Raw genomic sequence first — 21,150 nt, 5'->3', positions numbered from 1 at the left:
TGCGCCATCACCGGAGCGCCAAGGGTGCTCTGTTGACACTACATTGGGACTGCGAGAATTTACTCGTGCTCCTCATAGAGGACAAGAAGGACTTGCTGGGTCCTACTGCAGAGGTCATGCGAGAGTATAGGTGAATATCCTCATAACACCAGCGGGCGGAGCAGGGCAGAGCCGACGTGGGCGGGTCAAATGGAGACGAGCTCTGGGAATGTATGTGGTAAGAGATCGGATCTACCTTGATCAGCGGCGCTGTTATGTTGCTATTGGAAGTCGTCCCTACTAAAGGGCACGCTTTGAGCTTTAGCTGCGGAACAAACGCGAAGTAAATAATGTACACGACAGAGCGCAGGCGAATGAGCCTGCGAGACTCAAAGAGGAAGGATCCAGTACGGGTGTCCGCTGGAAGTTTGTGGCAGGACTCTTTGGCGTTAGAGCTGAGCGCCAGCAACGGCTCGGGTAAACAGATCGTTTCTCCGCGGAGTCGAACCAGAGCAGTGTCAGTGGCATACATTGTCAACGAGGACGCGTCAGTGCCGCACACCGAAGAAAACTTATCACTAAAGTGTCTGAAGGAAGCCTGCGCGGACGCACACGCTCTTCTCAAAACGATTTCATTTGACAGAATTTCCCAAGGCACGACAGACATTCTGGATAGTTTCTACAATGCAGGCAAGTGACGGCATGCAGACTGTAGGGTAATGTAGCGGATATATGAGCACAGAATTATACCAAATTACGCAAGTTTACTTTTATAATCCCCCCTTACAGATGTTGCAGTGGTGGAAATGAGCGACTCCTTTTGCCAGCCTTCCCTTTTCTACCATCTTGGAGTGAGGGAAAGTTTCAGCATGACTAATAACATCATTCTGTATTGTTCTAAGCAAGATAGTGATCTGCAAGCTCATAAGGTAACACATGCTCCCATTTATTGTTACATATTGTTTATTGTATACAGTCTCATGTGCTGGAAATGGAAAATAGTTCAACAGGCTTTGCTTTATTACTGCAACTACGGTGGGATCTTTTCCTGAAGGGCTAAAATATTGTTGTATCTACATTTGATTTAGAGATGGAGCTTATTTAACAGCAAAACACCAGTTAGGGTTAAAACTTTAATTTGTGCATTGTACTTAATGTGAGTGAGAGAGATGGAGCCAAAATTAAAAAGCTATAGCAATTGTTATGCAATGTAAAGCAAGCTATGGCTGCCATTAATTCATGTTTTCATTATTGAATAAGTGTACATATTACCTTGTTAAAATAATTTCAGTGCATTCATAACAAAGCTTTAGCCTTGAAGTCATTTGTGCAACACACTTGTGACTGCTTTGTCTAGTGTCAAATGATGCTGCGGTTCCATTGTGGTCATGCAAGCTGTCCCAGCATGATATTTGATGCATCTATTGTTGTCCTGCAGGAGCAGTGTGGAAGTGACACCTTCATCCCATATGTAGTGTCACCTCAGGGCAAAGTGTTTGCCTGTGACGTTGCCATGATGACTTGTATCAAAGACCTGATGCAACCTAGTTTCCAGCTGGAGCCGCTGCTCATCCCCCTGGTTGAGAAACTGGTGCACCTGCTGAACAATGTGCACATTCAGTCCAGGTCAGACATAAACTTTAGCAGGGTGTGGTTAAACATTATTACTTATTTAAACATTATTATACAGTGAATGCATGTTCTTGAGCTTCCCACGTATGCAATGTCACTTAGCGTGTTTACAAAGGATTGTGAAATTGTGGAATGTAATACCAACACCGGACTATCTGCTGACAGTGAGTACTTCCGGGAGTCAATTAGGCATGAGATTCGCATGGCACGGGAGCGGTTCAGCGGCAGAGCCTTGAGCGAGGAGTTAAACCACATCCAGCAACGCCTGGATAGTGTAGATCTGCTTTCTCCAGATATTGTAATGAACCTATTGTTGTCCTACAGGGACGTTCAGGTATGCATTTCTAAATCTGTGTGTCTAAACTAGTGATTATTTATTAACACATTATTTTATGTTATTGAATTAAACAAAACAGCGTATTGTTGTCAGAACTCAAACAGTTTTAACATTATTATGATCATATGATTGCATATCTGTTTAGCCATATTTCATTATAAAAGAGCTACTGTTCAATCTGGGAGCCTTCACAAGTATTTGTATCAACAAAGAAGATCAGATTGTGTGTTTAGTGAACATATGAGCATTAACAAAAATAGCTATGGGGGGTGAAATTATTCACAATTGTTTGTAAATAGTAATATTTTTTATATAATAAACTTCAATGTAAATTATTAAAATTGTCAGGTGTGATTCAAGCATGATAATCATTATATTTCACTCTCTTCCACTTTTTCTCAGGATTACGATGCCATGATAAAACTGGTGGAGACTCTGGACAACCTGCCTATGTGTCAGGTGGCGAAGCATCAGAATATCAAGTTTCACTATATATTTGCTCTAAACAGGTACCAACTTGACTGCTATTGTATCTTGAGCTTGTCAGTATAGTTCTGTTGACATCTTTGGTTCACGCTAGGTGCTTTTGTGTCATTGTCAGTTTGCAGAGATCTTTTAGTAAATTCATATTCACCCAAGATATGAAGTTTTTTATCATCACAGTGGTCTGTTATGACATATACCCATCCTAGGAGGAATCAGTCCGGAGATCGTGAAAAGGCTTTGAAAGAAATTCTGCCAATTGTGGAGTCAGGGAACAAGGTGGCATCAGACGTCTACTGCCTGTGTGGACGCATCTACAAGGACATGTTCATGAGCTCAGCGTTCACTGATGAGTCCAGCAGAGACCAGGCCTGCTATTGGTACGCCAAGTTTGGCCATACAAAGTTTTCCACATTTGAGAAAAGTGGCATTTATGTCATGTTTTCCAGACTGTTTCTTTTATATAACTTGCCAGGTATGGGAAAGCCTTTGAGACAGAGCCAACTCTTCACTCAGGCATCAACAATGTGGTCCTCCTAATAGCAGCTGGCCATGAATTTGAGACGTCTATAGAGTTGCGCAAACTAGGTGCTTTCTGTTTTTTACCTTTCCATCAGAGAAAACTTAATGTCTGTGGATTTATTGGGGCGATCGTGGCTCAAGAGTTGGGAGTTCGCCTTGTAATCGGAAGGTTGCCGGTTCGAGCCCCGGCTTGGACAGTCTCGGTCGTTGTGTCCTTGGGCAAGACACTTCACCCATTGCCTACTGGTGGTGGTCAGAGGGCCCGGTGGCGCCAGTGTCCGGCAGCCTCGCCTCTGTCAGTGTGCCCCAGGGTGGCTGTGGCTACAATGTAGCTTGCCATCACCAGTGTGTGAATGTGTGTGTGAATGGGTGGATGACTGGATATGTAAAGCGCTTTTGGGGTCCTTAGGGACTAGTAAAGCGCTATATAAATACAGGCCATTTACCATTTATTGTGTCATGCATTGAATTTGATCCTTGAAATTCATTTTTTTGATGTTTTAAATGTCTGAGATGATGTGCAGTGCCAGAAAATATATTATTAGGATTCATCATAAGCTCAGTCAAAATTAGATTAATACTAAACAGTTATTAGTTGTGTTTTAAAACGTATTTCCTGTTACAAAAACTTTGAAAAGTAGACCATGTCATTAGTGCGATAAATGTTCAACTGAGCTACAGGATATGAGTCACGTAATTGTAATACTCATTAATCCCAGTCAGTGAACACTGCACCTTTATGAATGGGGAGATTGTCATCCTGGAAGAGAGGATAGAAATGTTTGCTTTTATTCTTGTCTCCAACTTGTCAAATATACCCCAAACTGTCCCAGTAAAATGCCACAGCTCACAGAGCCACCAGATCCTATCACTGCAGGGAGTAAAAATTAAGTTGTTTTTTCCCATAATTTCTCACCCATTTGTGAGAAAATGCATTTCATTATGCTGTACACATCATATCATGTTGTTTTCAGTTGTTGGCCAATCATGTTTTGACAGTGCATAGTATTATAAAGGCATATTACATTGTATTCAATTATTTATTTTGTTCTTAGTCCATAAATGAGATTGTAACTGTGGTCAGGGTCGTCCTCTGTTGATTTGTTAGTAACCTCTTTTGTTTTGTTTTATGATGTCAATGTCTAGGTGTGACTTTAAGCACCCTGCTGGGTAGAAAGGGTAGTCTGGAGAAGATGAAGGACTACTGGGATGTAGGTTTCTACCTTGGAGCAAACATTCTTGCAGGTGAATACAGGAAAGTCATTGAGGCCTCTGAGAAGCTCTACAGACTCAAGGCCCCTGTTTGGTGAGACTTAATCATCCATTGTTGATGAGCAGTATCAAGGTGTTTAATCAGTTACTAAGCCACATGTATTTTTATATGATTGTTTTTATTAAAAGTGTGAAAAGCAAATAACAAATAACCGCCGAGTTCAATTTCTGTTAGGTATGTGGCATCTATTATGGAGACATACATCCTGTACCGCCGGTTTGCCAAGTTACCTGAAGTGAGATCTCCTAAACAAGATACAGTGGACTTCTGGATGGAGCTGCTTTTGCAGACCTGTAAACCCACTGCCTCATCAAACTGTTGTCCAGTAAGACCAAACACCTTACTGTAGCTGTAAATAATAAACAGGACACTCATCTTCTCACGGAGTAACTATTGATCAGGATTCAGTTCTGCTCATTTGGATTGTAAAGTTAACATGTAACAAAGCAGGAGATTCCCTGCCATTAGAAATGCATTAAACAGCCACGTAGATATTTAAAATAGATAGTACTGGAACTGGTGTTTTTCAGGTGCTCATTCTGGAGCCCACTAAACTCTTCCAACCAGCTATTGTGTCTGTGAACGAGGAGGACCAAAGTCGCACTGTCCAGCTAAAACACGCCACACGCTTAAAGGTATGTAAACTGTCTGGGCCCCCACTCTTTGAGCCACTCTCTGATTGGAATACATTTGACTCTTTGAACAAGTCATACATACGTGTGTATGAATGTATATCATATTATGTAATAAACAAGTTTTCTGTCTGAGTGTACAGTCGGCTGGGTGAGTAGGCATGTTCTTTTAGAGCCACTGTGCATTTAAAACATCAATATTTGTTCCTTTTATTCTTGCATATGTATTTATTAGTATGTAAAAATGGTTTACTGTGTGTGACAAACTCTGTATTAGCTGTAAAACACTCTTTTAACCTGTGTCTAAATTTGTATTTAATTCTGCAGAAGGGCTTAAACCAGTGGACTTTCCAAGCATCTGAAATTCGGGGAGTGAGGTAAAATAGAGCAGAGCATGTGACCTTTTTGTTGATTCCTCTGTGTCTGCAGGTCAGTGTTACTGTGTACTTCAGCTGTGTCCCGTCTACCAGACAAATATTCCAGAAAAAGTCATCTGCTGGGTGACTTAACAATAAATCGTTTTATCAGGCTGTGGTATCATAGGGGGGATGATGAAAAACACATTTTCTATTAGAGCCTAGTGGGGCCTTGCTCTTTATCACTAATACTTAATACATTTGATTTACTTTTATTTACCTATAGCTCCCACTGAATTAGAAACAATAGCTATCTCCTTCAATAGAACAAATAAGGATTAAGCGATACAGCCATGATGTCGTCTGTGCCAGTTTTATGTTCAACATATTCAAACATAAAGGTTTGCCTGTTTGAATGATTAAAACCTGTTTACGTCTTTCTCATTGCAGTGCTTCAAAGATTGATGAGCGGAGCTGCTTTCTGTATGTCCACTACAACTCGGATGATTTCCAGCTCTGCTTCCCATCTGAGATTCACTGTAAGGGGTGAGTGATTAACACTTGTGTGAGATCATGTGAATGACATCCTCGCAGATCAACTGATTTGCTAGATAAGATCTAACAGGTTGCGTGTACAGGGTGCAGAAAAACAGTCGGCATGCAAATGAAAGTAGTCAATGACTGGATGTTATTACTTGGTATGAGTCATATTTCCTGTACTGTCCTTACTTGCTTTTCAGAAACCTCTTGACATAATTTAGAAAAAAAAACCCATCCCAGCTGAAGTAACATCTAGTACTGCACTACCACACAAGTTTCAGTTTTCTGTTTACTGCCATATTTTTATAGTTTTTGACAGAAGCTTATATTCAAGCATTTCACTACATATCATACTGTGTATGACTGTGTACGTGACAAATAAAATTTGAATTTGAATTTTTATTCACTCATGACTGGCATGAATGTCAAGTTAATTTAGAGTTTTTAATGGTTTCTTTCTCCTGTTCTTTTTCCAAGGGTGGAATGACTGTAGAACATGCATCTCTAATGACTTTTAAAAATCACAAATTGAATGAAGAAATTTGAATTTATGTTAGATATTCTGTAATTCACACAAGGTGGGAAATATACATATAGGCTCATATACACATTCACGCACTTAAATCTTTTATCACGTTGTGCCGAAGGTCTTTTAAATTGACAAGAACAAGGTCTTAACTTCTTGTCAGTGATCATGATTGACTATAACTAGTAGTTTCTCTTTGGTAGTAAGAATTTATTTGACAGCATTCACTGGATTGACCAATACTCAGAACAACAGGAAAATCTTAGAAGCTCAGTGACGACCTAATAAGGAGAGTTTTAGATTTAACCTATTTGAGGAGGTCTTCTGGAGCCATTTCAAAAAAACTGCAGATTCAGACAATTGTATCTAAGTAAAGCTTATTTGCATAGGCTTATTTAGATGGTCCCGAAGAAGACTCAAGCTGTCACCCTCAAATGAGAGGAAATTATTTAGGCTGTTTAGGAACAGCTAAGGAACTACTAAACACTTTCCAAAATAAATGGAGTTTTACATCACCATGAACTCAGTGGGTTCCAACCAAGAAAAAGTCCCTTCCCCAGACTAAATACCTTCAAGATTTGCTGAAATTTGCAGCTGCAAACATGGACAAGCCAAATGCCTTCTGCAGAAGGATTTTTACACTTAGATGGCCACAATGACAAGAGGTATGTTTGTAGGAGTATAGGAGAGGGACACTGTACCAGCTCTCGTGGTACAGTGTCACGGTAGTGGTAGCATCATGCTCTAAGGCTGTTTTGCTACCAGTGGTACCAGTACATTGAAAAAAGTGGATGGAATCCTTCCTTAACTTCACCATATTTGGGTGTCCCAGCAAGACAATTATCCCAAACACACAAAGCTGGTTTTAGAAGGGATAAAGCAGGCTGACAAAACTTTTGAATGGCCTTCCCAAAGTACTGACTTTAACCGTAATGAAAAGTTATGGCTTAAAAGCCAGGTTCATACCAGGAAACCAACCAATTCAAATGAACTCTAGCACTCCTGCCAGGAAGAGTGGTCATATATCCAGCCAGAATTATGCCAGAAGCTTGTGCCAAAAGTGTCTGGTAAACCAAATATCAGTGGGGGGTGTACAGTATGTGTAGCCTGTATGTTTAATTTTCACTCTGTTTGGATGAGAAAAAATCCCAAATGAATTCAAAACTTCTGCACCCACTTATTGCTTTTTAAAGTTATGCATGCTGTGCAATCATTCCACCCTGGAAAACAGAATAGTTTAATGAAATCGATAAAAGCCCAATATGATCAAACATCCATGCCCATTATGAGTGTAAATGAATTTCTGACCACAGCTGCATATAATAGAGTTTGTTTGTTTTTTTCCTATTAACACACTGCCAAATATAACATCCTGCTTTTCCTGTTTTCACTGGTATGTTTTCTTTTAAACAAATTAAGTTAAAATGAAACAAACTGTGATAAATAGAACTAATGAGGGATTACTTGTAAGCAAAATATCCACATTTTCTAATTTCAGTCTCACATCAACCTTTTCTATCACTTGTTTTTTTTAATTACCAGAGACAATATCAGGCTTCTCATTCACATCTATTCAAATTTGATCAGCCATTGAAAATAAATATGAATTTTATTGTAGCTACTTGCAGTTGTGTATTTTGGTGTGTGTGAACCAGTGTGGCTAACAGCCAAAAACCTATCAATCTGTTTATAAGTAAATCCCTCAGCAGAAATCTACAGGGACCTCTTCACTTGAGCTGATGTTTACTGAAAGTATATTTAAATTTATGCTGCAGTGAGAAATATTTTTATGTATGTCTCTTCTCTACCTAGTTTCTGTGAGTTGGTAAACTCCCTTCTCCAGGAGGCTGAAAACCATGTTCAAGATATAGAACATACACTCGGAGAAATACTAGAGGTCAGTTACAGTTCCTTCTATATCCGGATGCAATATGTGTTCTATTTTAGGTCTGTGCTAAAAAAAGTGAATGCCATTTTAGTTAGAACTGAGCTACTCTTGCAGACGTGGTTTTAACGTGTGTTTCACTCTCATAAAACCATGTTTAAAGTTAAAATTTGAAAAGCCAGTGTTATTTATAAAGAATATATCAAATCTATGTCTGTCAGAACTGCCTTAACTCTACATGACAAAGCAAATATATTTGATATTTTGCTCCATATTGACATGATAGTGTCACATGGCTAATCCACAATGCAAACATCCTATTTCACCACATCCCAAAGGTGCTCTAGTGCATTGAGATATGTTAAAAAAAAAAAATTAAATCACTTCCACCAGCTTGAATCACTGGTGCAAGGCAAGATGCATCCTTGCCTTTTGCATTCAAAAGAAACTCATATGTTTCTTGTAGTAAGTAGTACTAGTGAGAGAGTAACTGGGTAAACTAGAAAAACATTGGTGGGAAGAAATGCTCAAAATGCTGTTTTGATTCATTTAAGGTGGGGACCCCATGCAAAGTGTAGTCTAAGTTTCCGGTTCTTAGTTTCCTGTTTTAGTGAGTTTTTATTTGAGTTACTGTTGCCTTAGTATCAGCTCAGAACAGTGTGGACAGTCTCCTCTGACAACTGGCGTTAACAAGCCATTTCTGTCCAGAGAACTACTGCTCACTCAATATTTTCTCTTTTTTGGACCATTTTGTGCAAACTAGACATGGTTGTTCAGGAAAATCCCCATAGATCAGCAGTTTCTGAAATACTCAGACAAGGCTGGTCTAAATATGAATCATACTGACTTCAAAATCACTTATATGACATATATTCCCCAGTCTGATGCTTGGTTTGAATTTCAGCAGGTAGTCATTTCCATCTCTGCAAATCCCGCCATTCTCTGCTGAACTCTGGCATCAACAAGGCGTTTTATCCAGAGAACAGACACTCACTGGATATTTTCTTTTTTCAGATCCTTCTTTGTAAGCCTTAAAGAGGAAAATCTTAGTGCGTCACCAGTTTGTGGAAAACTCAGACCAGCCTTTCTGGCACCAACGCCCATGCTCTTTTTAAAGTCACTTAAATTTCTCCACATTCTGGTGTTCATTTCCTACTACATCATGTCGTTTTCACCATGCTTGCGTAATAAAATGCAATGAGCTGCTGCCATGTTATTGACAGATGACATATTTGCATTAAATATTGATCAGGTATTTGTGAGTTCATGAGTATAGTAAAACCTTTAGCAGATGTCGCATTTTGCCTTATTTAAACCTCTGAATGAAGGTCTCCTTAAGTTCCTAAAATTCTGTTTCCATTCACTCTATACTGATTCTTACTGATTCTCATTCTACAGTATATCTATGAGACCAATGAGAATGGTGACAAGGTAATACTTGGTAAAGGAACTTATGGTGTAGTGTATGCTGGAAGGGACCTGAGCAACCAAGTACGCATCGCCATCAAAGAGATCCCCGAGAAGGACAGCACGTAAGAAAACACATATGTTACCCTTCTGATGTTGACACTTTCAGATTACGCTGTAGTCAACAAAATCTGCTCAGTTACAGTAATAATATGATAGCGTTTAGGTAGTGTTAACCACATGAAAAGAAAAATACACTGTCGACTCTAGACAGACGTGGAAAAAAACCTTCTATATGTAGCAAAATATTTATTGCTTTTGCAAACTTTTAAGGCAAAGGTTTAAGCGATTAAGTCCCTTTAAATAGTTTGTTTATACATCCAAAATCCAAACCTAGTTGTGGTATATTGTTTATAACTCCTTTTTAATGATGGAAATGAAAAGAGGCCTAAATTAGACAATGCAAATCACTTGTACAAACACAACAATCTCACAGCAGCACCTTTATTCTTTTGTGTTGATTAGGTATTCTCAGCCCCTGCATGAGGAGATTGCTCTGCACAAGAGGCTTAAACACAGGAATATTGTCCAGTACCTGGGCTCTGTCAGTCAGGATGGTTTCATCAAGATCTTCATGGAAGAAGTACCTGGGGGTAAAAAGATGACATTTGATCTTCTAACACTCCTAGCAATAAGAGTGCCTGTCATTACTAAATCGTTACTGTAATATAAATCAAAGCTTCAAAAAAGTTTTTGTTTGATTTTTTTAAATTTCACATCTGTTTGTGGAAAGAGCTGTTATCACAAATGTAAATGTGTAATTAATCAGTTTGCTCATATGTAATCAACAAGCAAATAATTATCCTCTTTTTTTTTTTGTGTCCCGTTTGGATCTTTAGCCATCAGAATTGTTGTCTTAAGGCCAAGAAAGATGCCAAGCGGATTTATTTTACCAAGTGGATCATCATGGCCTTGCCATATTGGTCCATTTGATTGACCTTTATTATAATTATGAATTTATTTTATTTTCAGTTGCTACAAACGGGACAGACATGACTGGGGGATAGGACAGGGAGAAAGAATGAAAGAAAGAGAGGGAGAGAAAGAAAACCAAAGGGGAGAAGAGACTGTGAGAAGGGGGAGAAGAAAGAAACAAACAAACAAACAAACAAAAAAACAAAACACCTGGGTCACCTGTATGGAGAAAAAAAAACAGAAGAGAAAGCAAACAACAAAGAGCAACATAATAAAAAAATGGCACCATCACAATAAACTAGCTAGCAGTAGATATCAGTAGATACTAAATAATAAACGATATTGTGCAGCACGCAAGATAGACAGCGCACAATGTGCTTTGAGGCAGCAGCCAAGAAAGCTAATTATCCTCTGACGTAATGAAATTAGGTCACGGGGTGGAGCGATGTGGTTTGGGAAATCAGAGACATGGCGTCAAGCACAGGTTCCTGAGAAATTCTTAAACACACACAAGCCTTGATGTTCCCAATAAGTCTGTTTCCTTGCTTTCTGTGTGCTATTTGTCGTGGGCTTCAGGGAAATCATGTGACCAGAATTGTAATGCATGTGTGATTATGTAACATCTACTGGAAGCCAGTTTTAAAGAAGTGGGTGGTTCTGAAGACATCCTGTTCAGTGGAGGAAAATGTTTACAGAAAATGGTGTGATTGTGTGAAAAACATCTTGAACCTCTGATTAGAAACGTGCACAGTCCTAATCCATTGCTTTGTTTGATTGTGCCAAATGTAATGGAGAAACAGTTATTTTAGTTGTGCATCTTTATTGCATCTTTTTTAAAACTAATAACCTTGTCAGGCGCTGGTTTAGTTCAGTGCGTGAGCGGGTGACCGTGTGGGACGTGGCTCGAAATCAGTGGCGTGGGTCACCTTGTGAAATTATGCATTTCCTCTTACAGGTAGCTTGTCTTCTCTTTTGCGCTCGAAATGGGGTCCTCTGAAAGACAACGAGCCCACCATCATTTTCTACACCAAGCAGATACTTGAGGGTCTAAAGTACCTTCATGAGAATCAGATAGTCCACAGAGACATCAAGGTGAGCAGATCACCTTTGGCTTCATGGCAAATAGTTTTCTGGTCTACTGTGTCTTAAAGTTTAGCTTTGTGGTATTCACTGGTTTTGTTCCTTATGCAGGGTGACAATGTACTGATCAACACTTATAGTGGAGTTTTGAAGATATCTGATTTTGGAACCTCCAAACGGTTAGCAGGGATTAACCCCTGTACTGAAACATTTACTGGTAAGTTGACAGTTATGACATTATTAAAAGATTGTTATTATTAAAACATTTTTACACGTGAACTCCTCACAGTAGTCGAACTTTCACTTTTCTGGTGGATTTTCAATAGGAACTCTGCAGTACATGGCCCCTGAGATTATAGACCAAGGACTTCGGGGTTATGGGAAGCCGGCAGATATCTGGTCTCTAGGGTGCACTATCATAGAAATGGCAACAGGCAAAACACCCTTTCATGAGCTGGGAAGTCCCCAGGCAGCCATGTTCAAGGTAAAAAAAAAGGAGTTGTGTTTTCTACGTAAGTTAAAAATGCTCACAGTGGACTTTACACATAAGGAAATTTGGCAGATTGCGGCATTGTGGAATGCCTGGAATTATATTTCATGGAACATTCGGGAGACTTTTCCTTTGAAGACTTTTACATTTCATGATCATTGTTTATTTCGTTTTTACAAGTACCAGGTGGATATTAGATTGATTAGATATACAAAGTTTTAAATTCAGTTACACTTTAGGTGCATAATTATTTGCACAACACAATTCTGTGTAATTTTGCCTCTGTACAGCCTGACAGTGGTGCACATTTTTATATAGTCCCCCCACTATCAGACCAAGTGCTTACACAAAATAACATAACTTAAGTATACAAACTCCTTTTTAACACTTGGATGAAAATCATTTGCAGTCAGTGACACACAATAACATGGTCCAGAAGCAGAATGACAAAAATTGTGTAATTTTCTCAAAACTCATCCTCCTAATACATATGAACCCAGACAAAGAGAGCTATCAGCATAGCGTAAGAGCTAGCACAGCACAAGAATCTCAAAGCAGAATGTTTCAATGAAACTTTAAAAATTCCCAACTAGGTTGGCATGTTTAAGATCCACCCCAAGGTTCCAGAGTGCATGTCAGATGAGGCCAAGGGTTTCATCATGAACTGTTTCGTGCCAAATCCAGATGAAAGAGCCACAGCAGCAGAACTGCTTAAGGACCATTTCCTAAAGTCGTCTACGAAGAAAAAAGCTAAAGCTGTTCAGGAATCCCTGTCTATAAGTGAGAAATACACTTAAAATACACACATTTCACCTCTTACCCATTTTTGCTTTCTATAGCAATGATGCAGAGTATCTAAACCCTATTTCTTACAGCTGACTATCAGCGCAGTATGTCTGTGCCTATCTCCATCCTTGTGGAGGATACTGATTCTTACTCTGACTTGATTGACCTGTCTTGTTCTCTGGACCTGACGAGGTCGCAGTCCTCTCTCAGAGCAGAAGAAATCTCAGAGAGCCCACCGAGCACCAACAGCTTCCTGTTGTGAGTAAGATTATTCCTCAAAAGAAACTCAAAACCTTTTCATTTGTGCGCAAACTATGATTGTATTGAATCTTACTTTACTGGTAAACCACACTGAGGTTCGTTCTTCACAGTCCTATAACTTGTGAAAAAAGGCTATAATGCAAAATTCCCCATGCCATTATTAAATAATACATCTGATGTGTTACTGATAGCCATATCTACATTTTTCTATCATACAATGGTTATTGCTGTCATGGTCCTGGGCCATGTGGGCCCAGTATTCTTAGTTTTCATGTATTTTTGTATTTTGTTCTTTATTTAGGCCATGCTTCCTGGGTTGATCTGTTACGTTGTTCCTTATGTGTTTTCCCTTCGTGACTCTCACCCCCTGTGTGCCCCTCTGTGTATTTATGAGCCCTCGTCTCTCTTTGTGTTTTATTCTATGTTTTCCCCAGCCCGTTATGTCTGCGTTCTCCCCGTGCTCTCTCCCCTCCTGTTTGAACCTCTGTGTACTTCCTGTTTTACTTTGCCCATCTCCCATCAGTGTTACGTTCACTCCTGCCGTGTCTTGTTATGATTATCAGTGTCACCTGTGTTCCCCGTGTGCATCCACTTCCCCTGATCATCCCTCATGTGTATTTAGTCTCTGTGTTTCATACAGTCTGTGTCGCGTCGTCTGTGTTACCACCTCTGTGTTCCGTATTCCAAGCCATAGCTTTTCCTTAGTTTATTTCCAGTTTAGGTTTTCGTTTGAACGGTTACTCTTATGCTGCCTTCACTCTGTTCTGTTCCTTTTCATCAGCCATAATAAACGGCTCGCTTTTGTTTAAATCCACTCCTGCATCCTCGCCTGTGTTCGCACCTGGGTCCACCACACACGTTTCCGCACGGTCTGCCTCCGCAGACCCTGACAATTGCAGCATGTTCGTGGCTTATCTGTGCCATTTATGTTTGTTTGCATTCAATTTTTCCAGAATACCAGATGACTCCACATCAGACATGAGCAGTACATCATCAACAGAGGAGAGTACTGGCCTTTTTATGCTGAGAAAGGACAGTGAGAGGAGAGCCACGCTGCACAAAGTTCTCACTGACTACATAAGCCATGTTGTGTCTAGTATACAACAGTCTGTGCCTCAGGTGGGTAAAGAAAAGTTACCGCACTGTCAAATTCTGTTATAGAATTGCTCTTCAATTCTGAGACTGAGATGGATTTTAGTTCTCTAATAATGAATAGCTCTTTATAATAGAGTATTTGAAAGCTTATCAATATCTGCATGTTTAAACTATTAGGTACACGTTGACAGTACGGGATTGTGGGACTCTGTGATACTAGTCCCCTCCGAAGGTGCTCTATTTGATTAATATCTGGCCGACACTGACACATTCTTTCATGTTGTTTCCATCAAACTCTGACCTTAAAATCCAAATATCAAAGCAGAAAAATTACTGTGAACTGCAGCCTCAGTTTCCTGTTCTTAGCTGACAGAAGTGGTACCTGTCTTTTGCTGTTGTGGCTATCTGGTCAATCTCTAATTTCTGGCATCACCAAAAAATTTCTGCCCAATTTCTGTCTCGTGTTACACATATATTCTTTTTATCTGACCATTCTCTGGAAACCCTAGAAATGGTAGTGTAATGGTAGATCCCAGTAGATCAGCAGTTTCTGAAATACTCACACCAGCGTGTCTGGCAACAACATTTAAAAACATTCAAAGTCAATGAAATCACCTTTCTTCTCCATTCTGGTGCACGGTTTGAACTTCAGCAGGTCATCTTGATTATTTCTGTGTGCCTTAGTTCATTGAATTGGTGACATGTGTTTGGCTGATTAGATAGTTGAGTAAATGAGCAGTAGCAAACATATTTAGTAAAGTACCTGGTGAGTGTATAGGCCATACCAAATGAACCGATTCCTTTGTAATCTACTATTAACATATTGCCTTACACGTATTGCGCCACCGACATTGCAAACTAGAGAAATAGGAATGTAAAGCCAAAGAATGTACAAGCTAAGGTTACCTGTTTAGCTAAAACCTGTGGGAGTTTCCCTCATAAGGGTTTTGGTCCTTAAATGCTCTTATATTATCTTATGTTTGATAAGATGTTTCTTGAGGATAAATAAAGTTTCTATGTTTCTTTTTCCTTTCTTTCCATCTACTTCTTTCCAGTTATGTACTGTTCCTCTATAAAAACCTTCAGATTTTTCTTTGCATCACAATTTTTAACCATACTTTTACAATAAGAGTTAATAAAAGATGTTAGTGTATCTCGTTTTATGCATTTAGGTTAGAATTTGTTTTGAGCAGAGCATTTTTTTTTCTTATAATCCTGAAATTTTTGTCATTACTAAAGGAGAAATGACCATTAATAGGAACATTGTTATCAATAACAGATCACAGTGAAAAAGACCATTACTCTCCAGCTGAAAAGAACTACAGAGAGATGAAGTAGATGGGTTTATATACTTTGAAAACGAGAACTGCAGAATGTATCCTGATTTTAAAGTCTGCCTTTCTCTGTTAAAAGTATGGTGATGGCTCCTCGATCACTCCAGACCACATCACCAAACTCGTTATTTGTTTGCGTGACAACATCCATTCCCCGGACAGGAAGCAGCTTACCAGCGGCTTGCTGGAGCTTCGAGCTACGCTCGTAGCTGCCTCAGTACCTCTGAACAGCCTACAGGTGGTGCTATTTAACTTCCAAGATGCAGTAAGTTACTTCGGAGCCCAAAGCCAGATTTTGCTGGTGATTGCACTTCACTTTCAAGATTTTTTTTATTTAGCAATTACATCACAATTGGGAATAAGCCTCCTTATATTCATACAAAGCCTTCTGACCATAGGTGAAAAAAGTGTTGAAGCAACAAAAGGTTAAACCTCATTGGATGTTTGCTCTGGACAATCTGCTGAGACAGGCAGTACAGGATGCCATAACTGTATTACTGCCAGGTAAAGTAGGCATGTGCTTCATTCCATAATCTGTTTAACATTTTTTGTTGAGTAGAAAGAAACAACAACATAGTGGTAAGAGTGTTTGCCAGAGGAACATTGTATTTCATTGTATTTTTATTTCATTTACATTTAAATTTATTTATTTTCTTGCCTGTTGATTTTTTTTAATTTATTCATTTATATTTCTTACTTATCTGTTTTTCTGATACTAATTTACCCTTTGCCTTTCAGAACTCAGACTCCATCTGCAGTCCTCATTCGAGAGTGAGGACAACACCTCTGAGGAGCTGTTTGCCGATCCAGACACTCCTGTAGCTCTAGTCCCTGACCAGCTGGTGGCACCAGCATACACACAGCAGCCAGATCCAGCAAATGATGTGCTGCCTAGAGCCAACCCTAAACCTGCAGACTTCAACCTTAACACCAACTGGCCACTCAGCGAGAACCTGAGAGATCTGCGACTGGAGACCAGAAGGTTTATTTCGCCTGTCACCTTTATCGTTCAGAGAATCTACAGGTTTATTAGATTCTCTGAACAAACTACATACATACATAAAATACATTTTTATTTTTTGTTTTCTCAGCTTTCTTTTCATATCCCCCTCATATTTCCTGTAAAATAGAATAATCGTGACTAACATTCCTATTAGGTGTACACAGTGATTCATTTAATTTTGGGTTGCAGGGCTTTCTGCTGCATGTTAAGGCTATTTGTGTTGTGTTTCAGACTGCTGAATCATCTAAGCGAGAAGGAGACAGAGTATCAGGAGCTACTGAGGAACTCTCTCTGGAGAAAACAACAGCAAATAGACGCACTGAGGAAAGAATCAGTCAATGAGGGTAATGTTGTTTTAATGCCAAAACTTGTTACAATACTAGCACAGTAACTGCTGTGTTACAGTAAGCACTTCTTTCCCCACTCACCTCTTTTCACTCTTTTCTGCAAGATGAGTTGTGCAAAATAAAGGCAGCCTGCTTTATTTTCCTGATTTGAAATATTTACAAAAGGCTATATCACTGAAGTGTATTCTCCTGATTTGCTATATCCTGAACTAAATTAGACTTGAATCTGAACCATTCCTTTAGATGATGAAATTTTCTTGAAAATTTGAATATTCTGTTTGTACACCACAATCAAACCTCTAACCCTAGAAAATTAATTCAAGTTTTGCAAAAAAAATTTTCTACTAGATATGAGACAGTAAACAAAGATGTTTAATAGTTATTTGAGGAGCACTGAAGTTATTCTCTCGCCTTTTATCAGACAAACATCAACACAAGCTGCGACATGAGCAGTATCATAGGAAGGGACCAAGCCTTCTTTGGATTATCAGTACACTCAGTGATTCTAATTACTATTTCTTAACATCTGCGCCAAGCAATCCCTACCACACCTTAGCTACAGGCTGATGGCGGATTTCTGCCTGGCTAGTTGCTGTCAGAGGCGTTGGCTGCCAGATCAGCTGCTAATGTGCTCAAACTTGACTTGTTAGTTTGTATAATGATTATACGGGCTGGCTGCCGAAGACGCTTTTGTTGTGTGTAACATTAACACCATTAAATACACCATGTGTTTATGAGTGTCTGAGAAAACCTAATGGTTGTAACTCTGTGCATTATAGATGTGGAGTTGGCTTCACAGAAAAGCTCCAGACCAGAGAAGAAAGCCTTAGCGCGCTGGCTAAAGACTGTCCCCGTAGATCAAGACACTATCAACAAGGTAAATTCAGCAAAAGCTCAACTTTGCCTTTTTTTTTTTTTTTTTTTTTTTTTTTTTTTTTACACCCCTAAGGCTACTTCGTGTTACTCATCCACCTGGTATTAATCCACACCTCTGTGATCCTGTTTTCCAGTTGCTCGCTCATGAGTTCACCTTGGACTGTCTCCTCCGTATGGCCGCCAAGGATGACTTGATGTACTGTGGAATAAGGTGAGCTGCCTCCACGCATCACCCCCTCAAAGCACGAAGTCTACACCGTTGTTTTAAGTTTCATCATAAGTTTAAGCAAAGTGACATTGCACATGAATGTGAGTCCACTGTTGCTGTTGCAGAGGCGGCATGCTGTGTCGAATCTGGGCAGCTGTAACGGCTTACCGGAAGACCCAGCTCAGCACGCACAATGAGGACAGCGAGGACACCCTTCTTTAATGGCTGCTGATGTTACACATCAAAGGGCAGGTTCATAGACAGGCTGGCCCTGTGTGTGGTCTGGAGGAACAGAGGCATTTCAGGTTGCTGATGTAAAGCAGATTAAATTTTGAAAACATTTTTAAACTGTGAATGTACTATAAAGGAGCATCAGAAGCTTTTTACTGAAAAGCTAAGTCATGTCAAAATTTTATTTTGTTATATTATGTTTTTACATTTTATCTGGGTGTCAGAAGGTAGAGCTTTAATTGTATCTTCAGAAGATATTTCATCTAGTGACGCTGTTTTCCTGTTTCACAGAAAGCTAAGCAGGATTTGAAGTTATTAGAGACTATGTATAAGACTAACCTGTATTCCTGGTTTGGAAAACAAATGTTATTTGTACTATAAGCCCTTATAAATTAATTCAAATAATAAACGGGAAGCATTTTTTAACAGTCATTCAGACTGGCTTGTTATCTCCACACAGTCCTTTGTTTCTAACAGGGAGAAGGTTTTTTTCAGGGTGTGATGTAGCATGGAAGAAGTGATGTAGTGGTGAACAGTCTTTAAATTCCACACGCGTTTCCTCATCTGTTTTCACTGTGTTGACGTCTCCTTAGAGACAGTGACGTGAACTTTGTGTGTGTTGGTCGATATGTGTGATGCATGTGTCTGAGAAGGTCTATTGTATGACTTTTTGCTGTTCTGGGTGGTTTCATGCTGTCTAGTACTTAGTTCTTCAGTTTATGAAAAAGAGTTAAATTTTAAGTCTAGACATGAGAAACTGGGCTCGAGTAAAATGACGAGACTTAAAAAATGAAGAAAAAGATCAGGAGTGTAACATTTCAGAATAAGTTAGGCAAACAATCTTTAGAGAAGAATGAGGAGATTCTGAGGATGTTCTTTATTTTAATAGGAGTGACAGAAAGGCAGTTTAATGTCATATGCTTGTTAACTCCATTCTCTTTCAGTAGGGATGTGACTTCAGTGGAAGCATTGGGCTGGCTCCTGCTAGCCATAGTACTCACTATTGTGAGTACTATTCGAATGATATGCAAAAATACATGTTGCCAAATAATAGCTAGTATTTGCTTTTAAGTCCAACCCTCTATAGCAAACATAAAAGCATTTTCCACAGAGTGATGTACATTAATATGCAATACACAACAAATGTGGTATTTGACCTACAATCTGCAAAGTCAGAATGGAAAGGCAGTCCTCTCTGGAGATCTGTGGATACCTCCTGCATAGAGTTTAAGAGAAAATCCCTTAATAAAGAATAAAAAGAAAATGCAAAAAATATGAATGGATGAATCCACTATCAGAACATCTAACTATAATTACAATTTTCTATGGTATACTTGCAATATTAAACACTACCGAGATACTAATTAAAATCCACTGTAGCTCATATATCACTCGTACTATAATTCAAAACTGGCATTTCCCTTTCCTGTGTTCACAGATTTATGATATGCTTCATTTATTCGTTGTCATAAGGTCTGAAAAGCTCTTCACAGACTTGGCCAAAATACTGATTACGTCTGTCTGGCAGTAAAGATCAAAAGCTCTGATTTACCTTTGGACTAATTTAATGGGCTCAGCAAATCGGAAGGTGTATCAGTAAATCAAGTAAGGCATCTTTCTCTTGTGTCCTTGGATGCTGCCTCAGAGAAAAGTAATCGCCCTGCTCGAGTATTATCAACCAGTTTTAACAGATTTGACCATCTCCTATCTCCAGATCCTTGCTACCTATTATTTGTTTATCAAAGCATGCAAGATACACAAAGGATTCTCTTTATAGTTGATATTTAAAATAGATGTATTTATAACTTCTGTATTCACCTCGACTTTTAAATAAATCTGTTTTTGAGATTTGAGTGTTCAAATGTATTTCTTTTAGGTAAAATGACAAAAGGTGGTTGCTGTTATGTCTGGCACACTAACACTCACATGAATTCTTAACAGTGAGTCACATTGCCTTAAAGAAACAACACAGGCAGCAGGGGCCATATTAGATTCATTTCCTGATACACATAATTGGATGTAATGTGAATGTATCCCCCTGAGTCTCGCTTGTTTGAATAAGCTTTAAATCACAGTAGCATTAGGATTGTACAGCTAATAGCATGCAAACTGTTGGCTTTAATCAGCCAGTACGCCGTGTGTGGAGAGAGTAAAGTCGAGGTTACATTATGTTTTTCATTATTCACACTGACAGTCATATAAATCTGAAATATACTATTTGTGTTGTTATTTCTGCACTGTCTGTTTATCTATTCTGTTAAGTATATTAAGAGCAATGAATAAAGCTCAATTCCTTGTATCTGTACACCCCTATTTGGCAAATCTAATTCTGTTTTTCTCAAATGAGTCTTATAAATTGCTGCATATCCTTTAGTCTGTGCTTCCTGCATTTCTAAAGGAATCATGTTTGTGCTGCCTTATCACTGTTCATTCTTCTCTTTTCTTAATCCCTTCATTTCTGTTCTGTCAGGAGGTGGAGCTAAACTACTGATATGCAAATAACAGGGACTGTTAGGGGGATTTTGGCAGGCTCTTGGGGGGGGGATTGAGGACGACACACTGGGAGGCCCAGAAGCTCCAGGGATTACTGAGCTCACCCTGTTTGCCATCCCCCAAAGGACAGGTAACACCCCCCCCCCCCACACACACACACACACTCACACACACACCCCCCGTCCTGAACAGCAGCATGCATGCGTGGTAAAGAGCTAAATTTGACCATTTCTTGTGAGATATGATTAAAAATGCAGCATGAGTCAGACATTTTGCGCTTGCACTGAAGAATAAATAATGTTTCTAAATGTAGCACCACTTCAAGCGGAGGTTAGTTAAAAATTCATCACTTTTTTTATGACATATTAACAACAGAGCTCGCTAACAAGCTGACTACTG

At 39.2% G+C, this 21,150-nt stretch overlaps 1 protein-coding gene across 1 annotated transcript; it reads left to right on the top strand.

Moving 5' to 3' along the window:
• The first annotated feature begins 167 nt into the window (after nt 1–167).
• LOC309717573 (mitogen-activated protein kinase kinase kinase 5) lies at nt 168–20,106 on the top strand. The gene is made up of 28 exons (XM_082552247.1): nt 168–669; nt 769–908; nt 1,418–1,605; nt 1,777–1,945; nt 2,351–2,457; nt 2,641–2,811; nt 2,907–3,019; nt 4,100–4,259; nt 4,401–4,551; nt 4,757–4,861; nt 5,186–5,235; nt 5,665–5,760; nt 8,093–8,177; nt 9,564–9,697; nt 10,098–10,225; nt 11,503–11,639; nt 11,739–11,844; nt 11,954–12,111; nt 12,711–12,897; nt 12,993–13,161; nt 14,118–14,283; nt 15,673–15,858; nt 15,992–16,097; nt 16,332–16,575; nt 16,828–16,940; nt 17,723–17,820; nt 17,954–18,030; nt 18,153–20,106. The coding sequence occupies exons 1-28, from the start codon at nt 330–332 to the stop codon at nt 18,247–18,249; spliced, it is 3,981 nt and encodes a 1,326-aa protein (XP_082408373.1). The 5' UTR covers nt 168–329; the 3' UTR covers nt 18,250–20,106.
• The last annotated feature ends 1,044 nt before the right edge of the window (nt 20,107–21,150 follow it).

This window comes from Aulonocara stuartgranti, assembly GCF_965226115.1.
Source record: "Aulonocara stuartgranti genome assembly, chromosome: 11".
Classification (NCBI taxonomy): Eukaryota; Metazoa; Chordata; class Actinopteri; order Cichliformes; family Cichlidae; genus Aulonocara; species Aulonocara stuartgranti.
The sequence above is the reverse complement of the archived record's forward strand: the minus strand, read 5'-3'. Positions and strand labels throughout refer to the sequence as shown.

Excerpts from the sequence above, each read along its gene's own strand:
- LOC309717573 (XM_082552247.1), top strand. The coding sequence starts at position 330 with ATGTACACGACAGAGCGCAGGCGAATGAGCCTGCGAGACTCAAAGAGG. Across the intron at positions 8,178-9,563 it reads CACTCGGAGAAATACTAGAG|TATATCTATGAGACCAATGA; the intron begins GTCAGTTACAGT and ends CTCATTCTACAG. Across the intron at positions 17,821-17,953 it reads ATCAAGACACTATCAACAAG|TTGCTCGCTCATGAGTTCAC; the intron begins GTAAATTCAGCA and ends CCTGTTTTCCAG.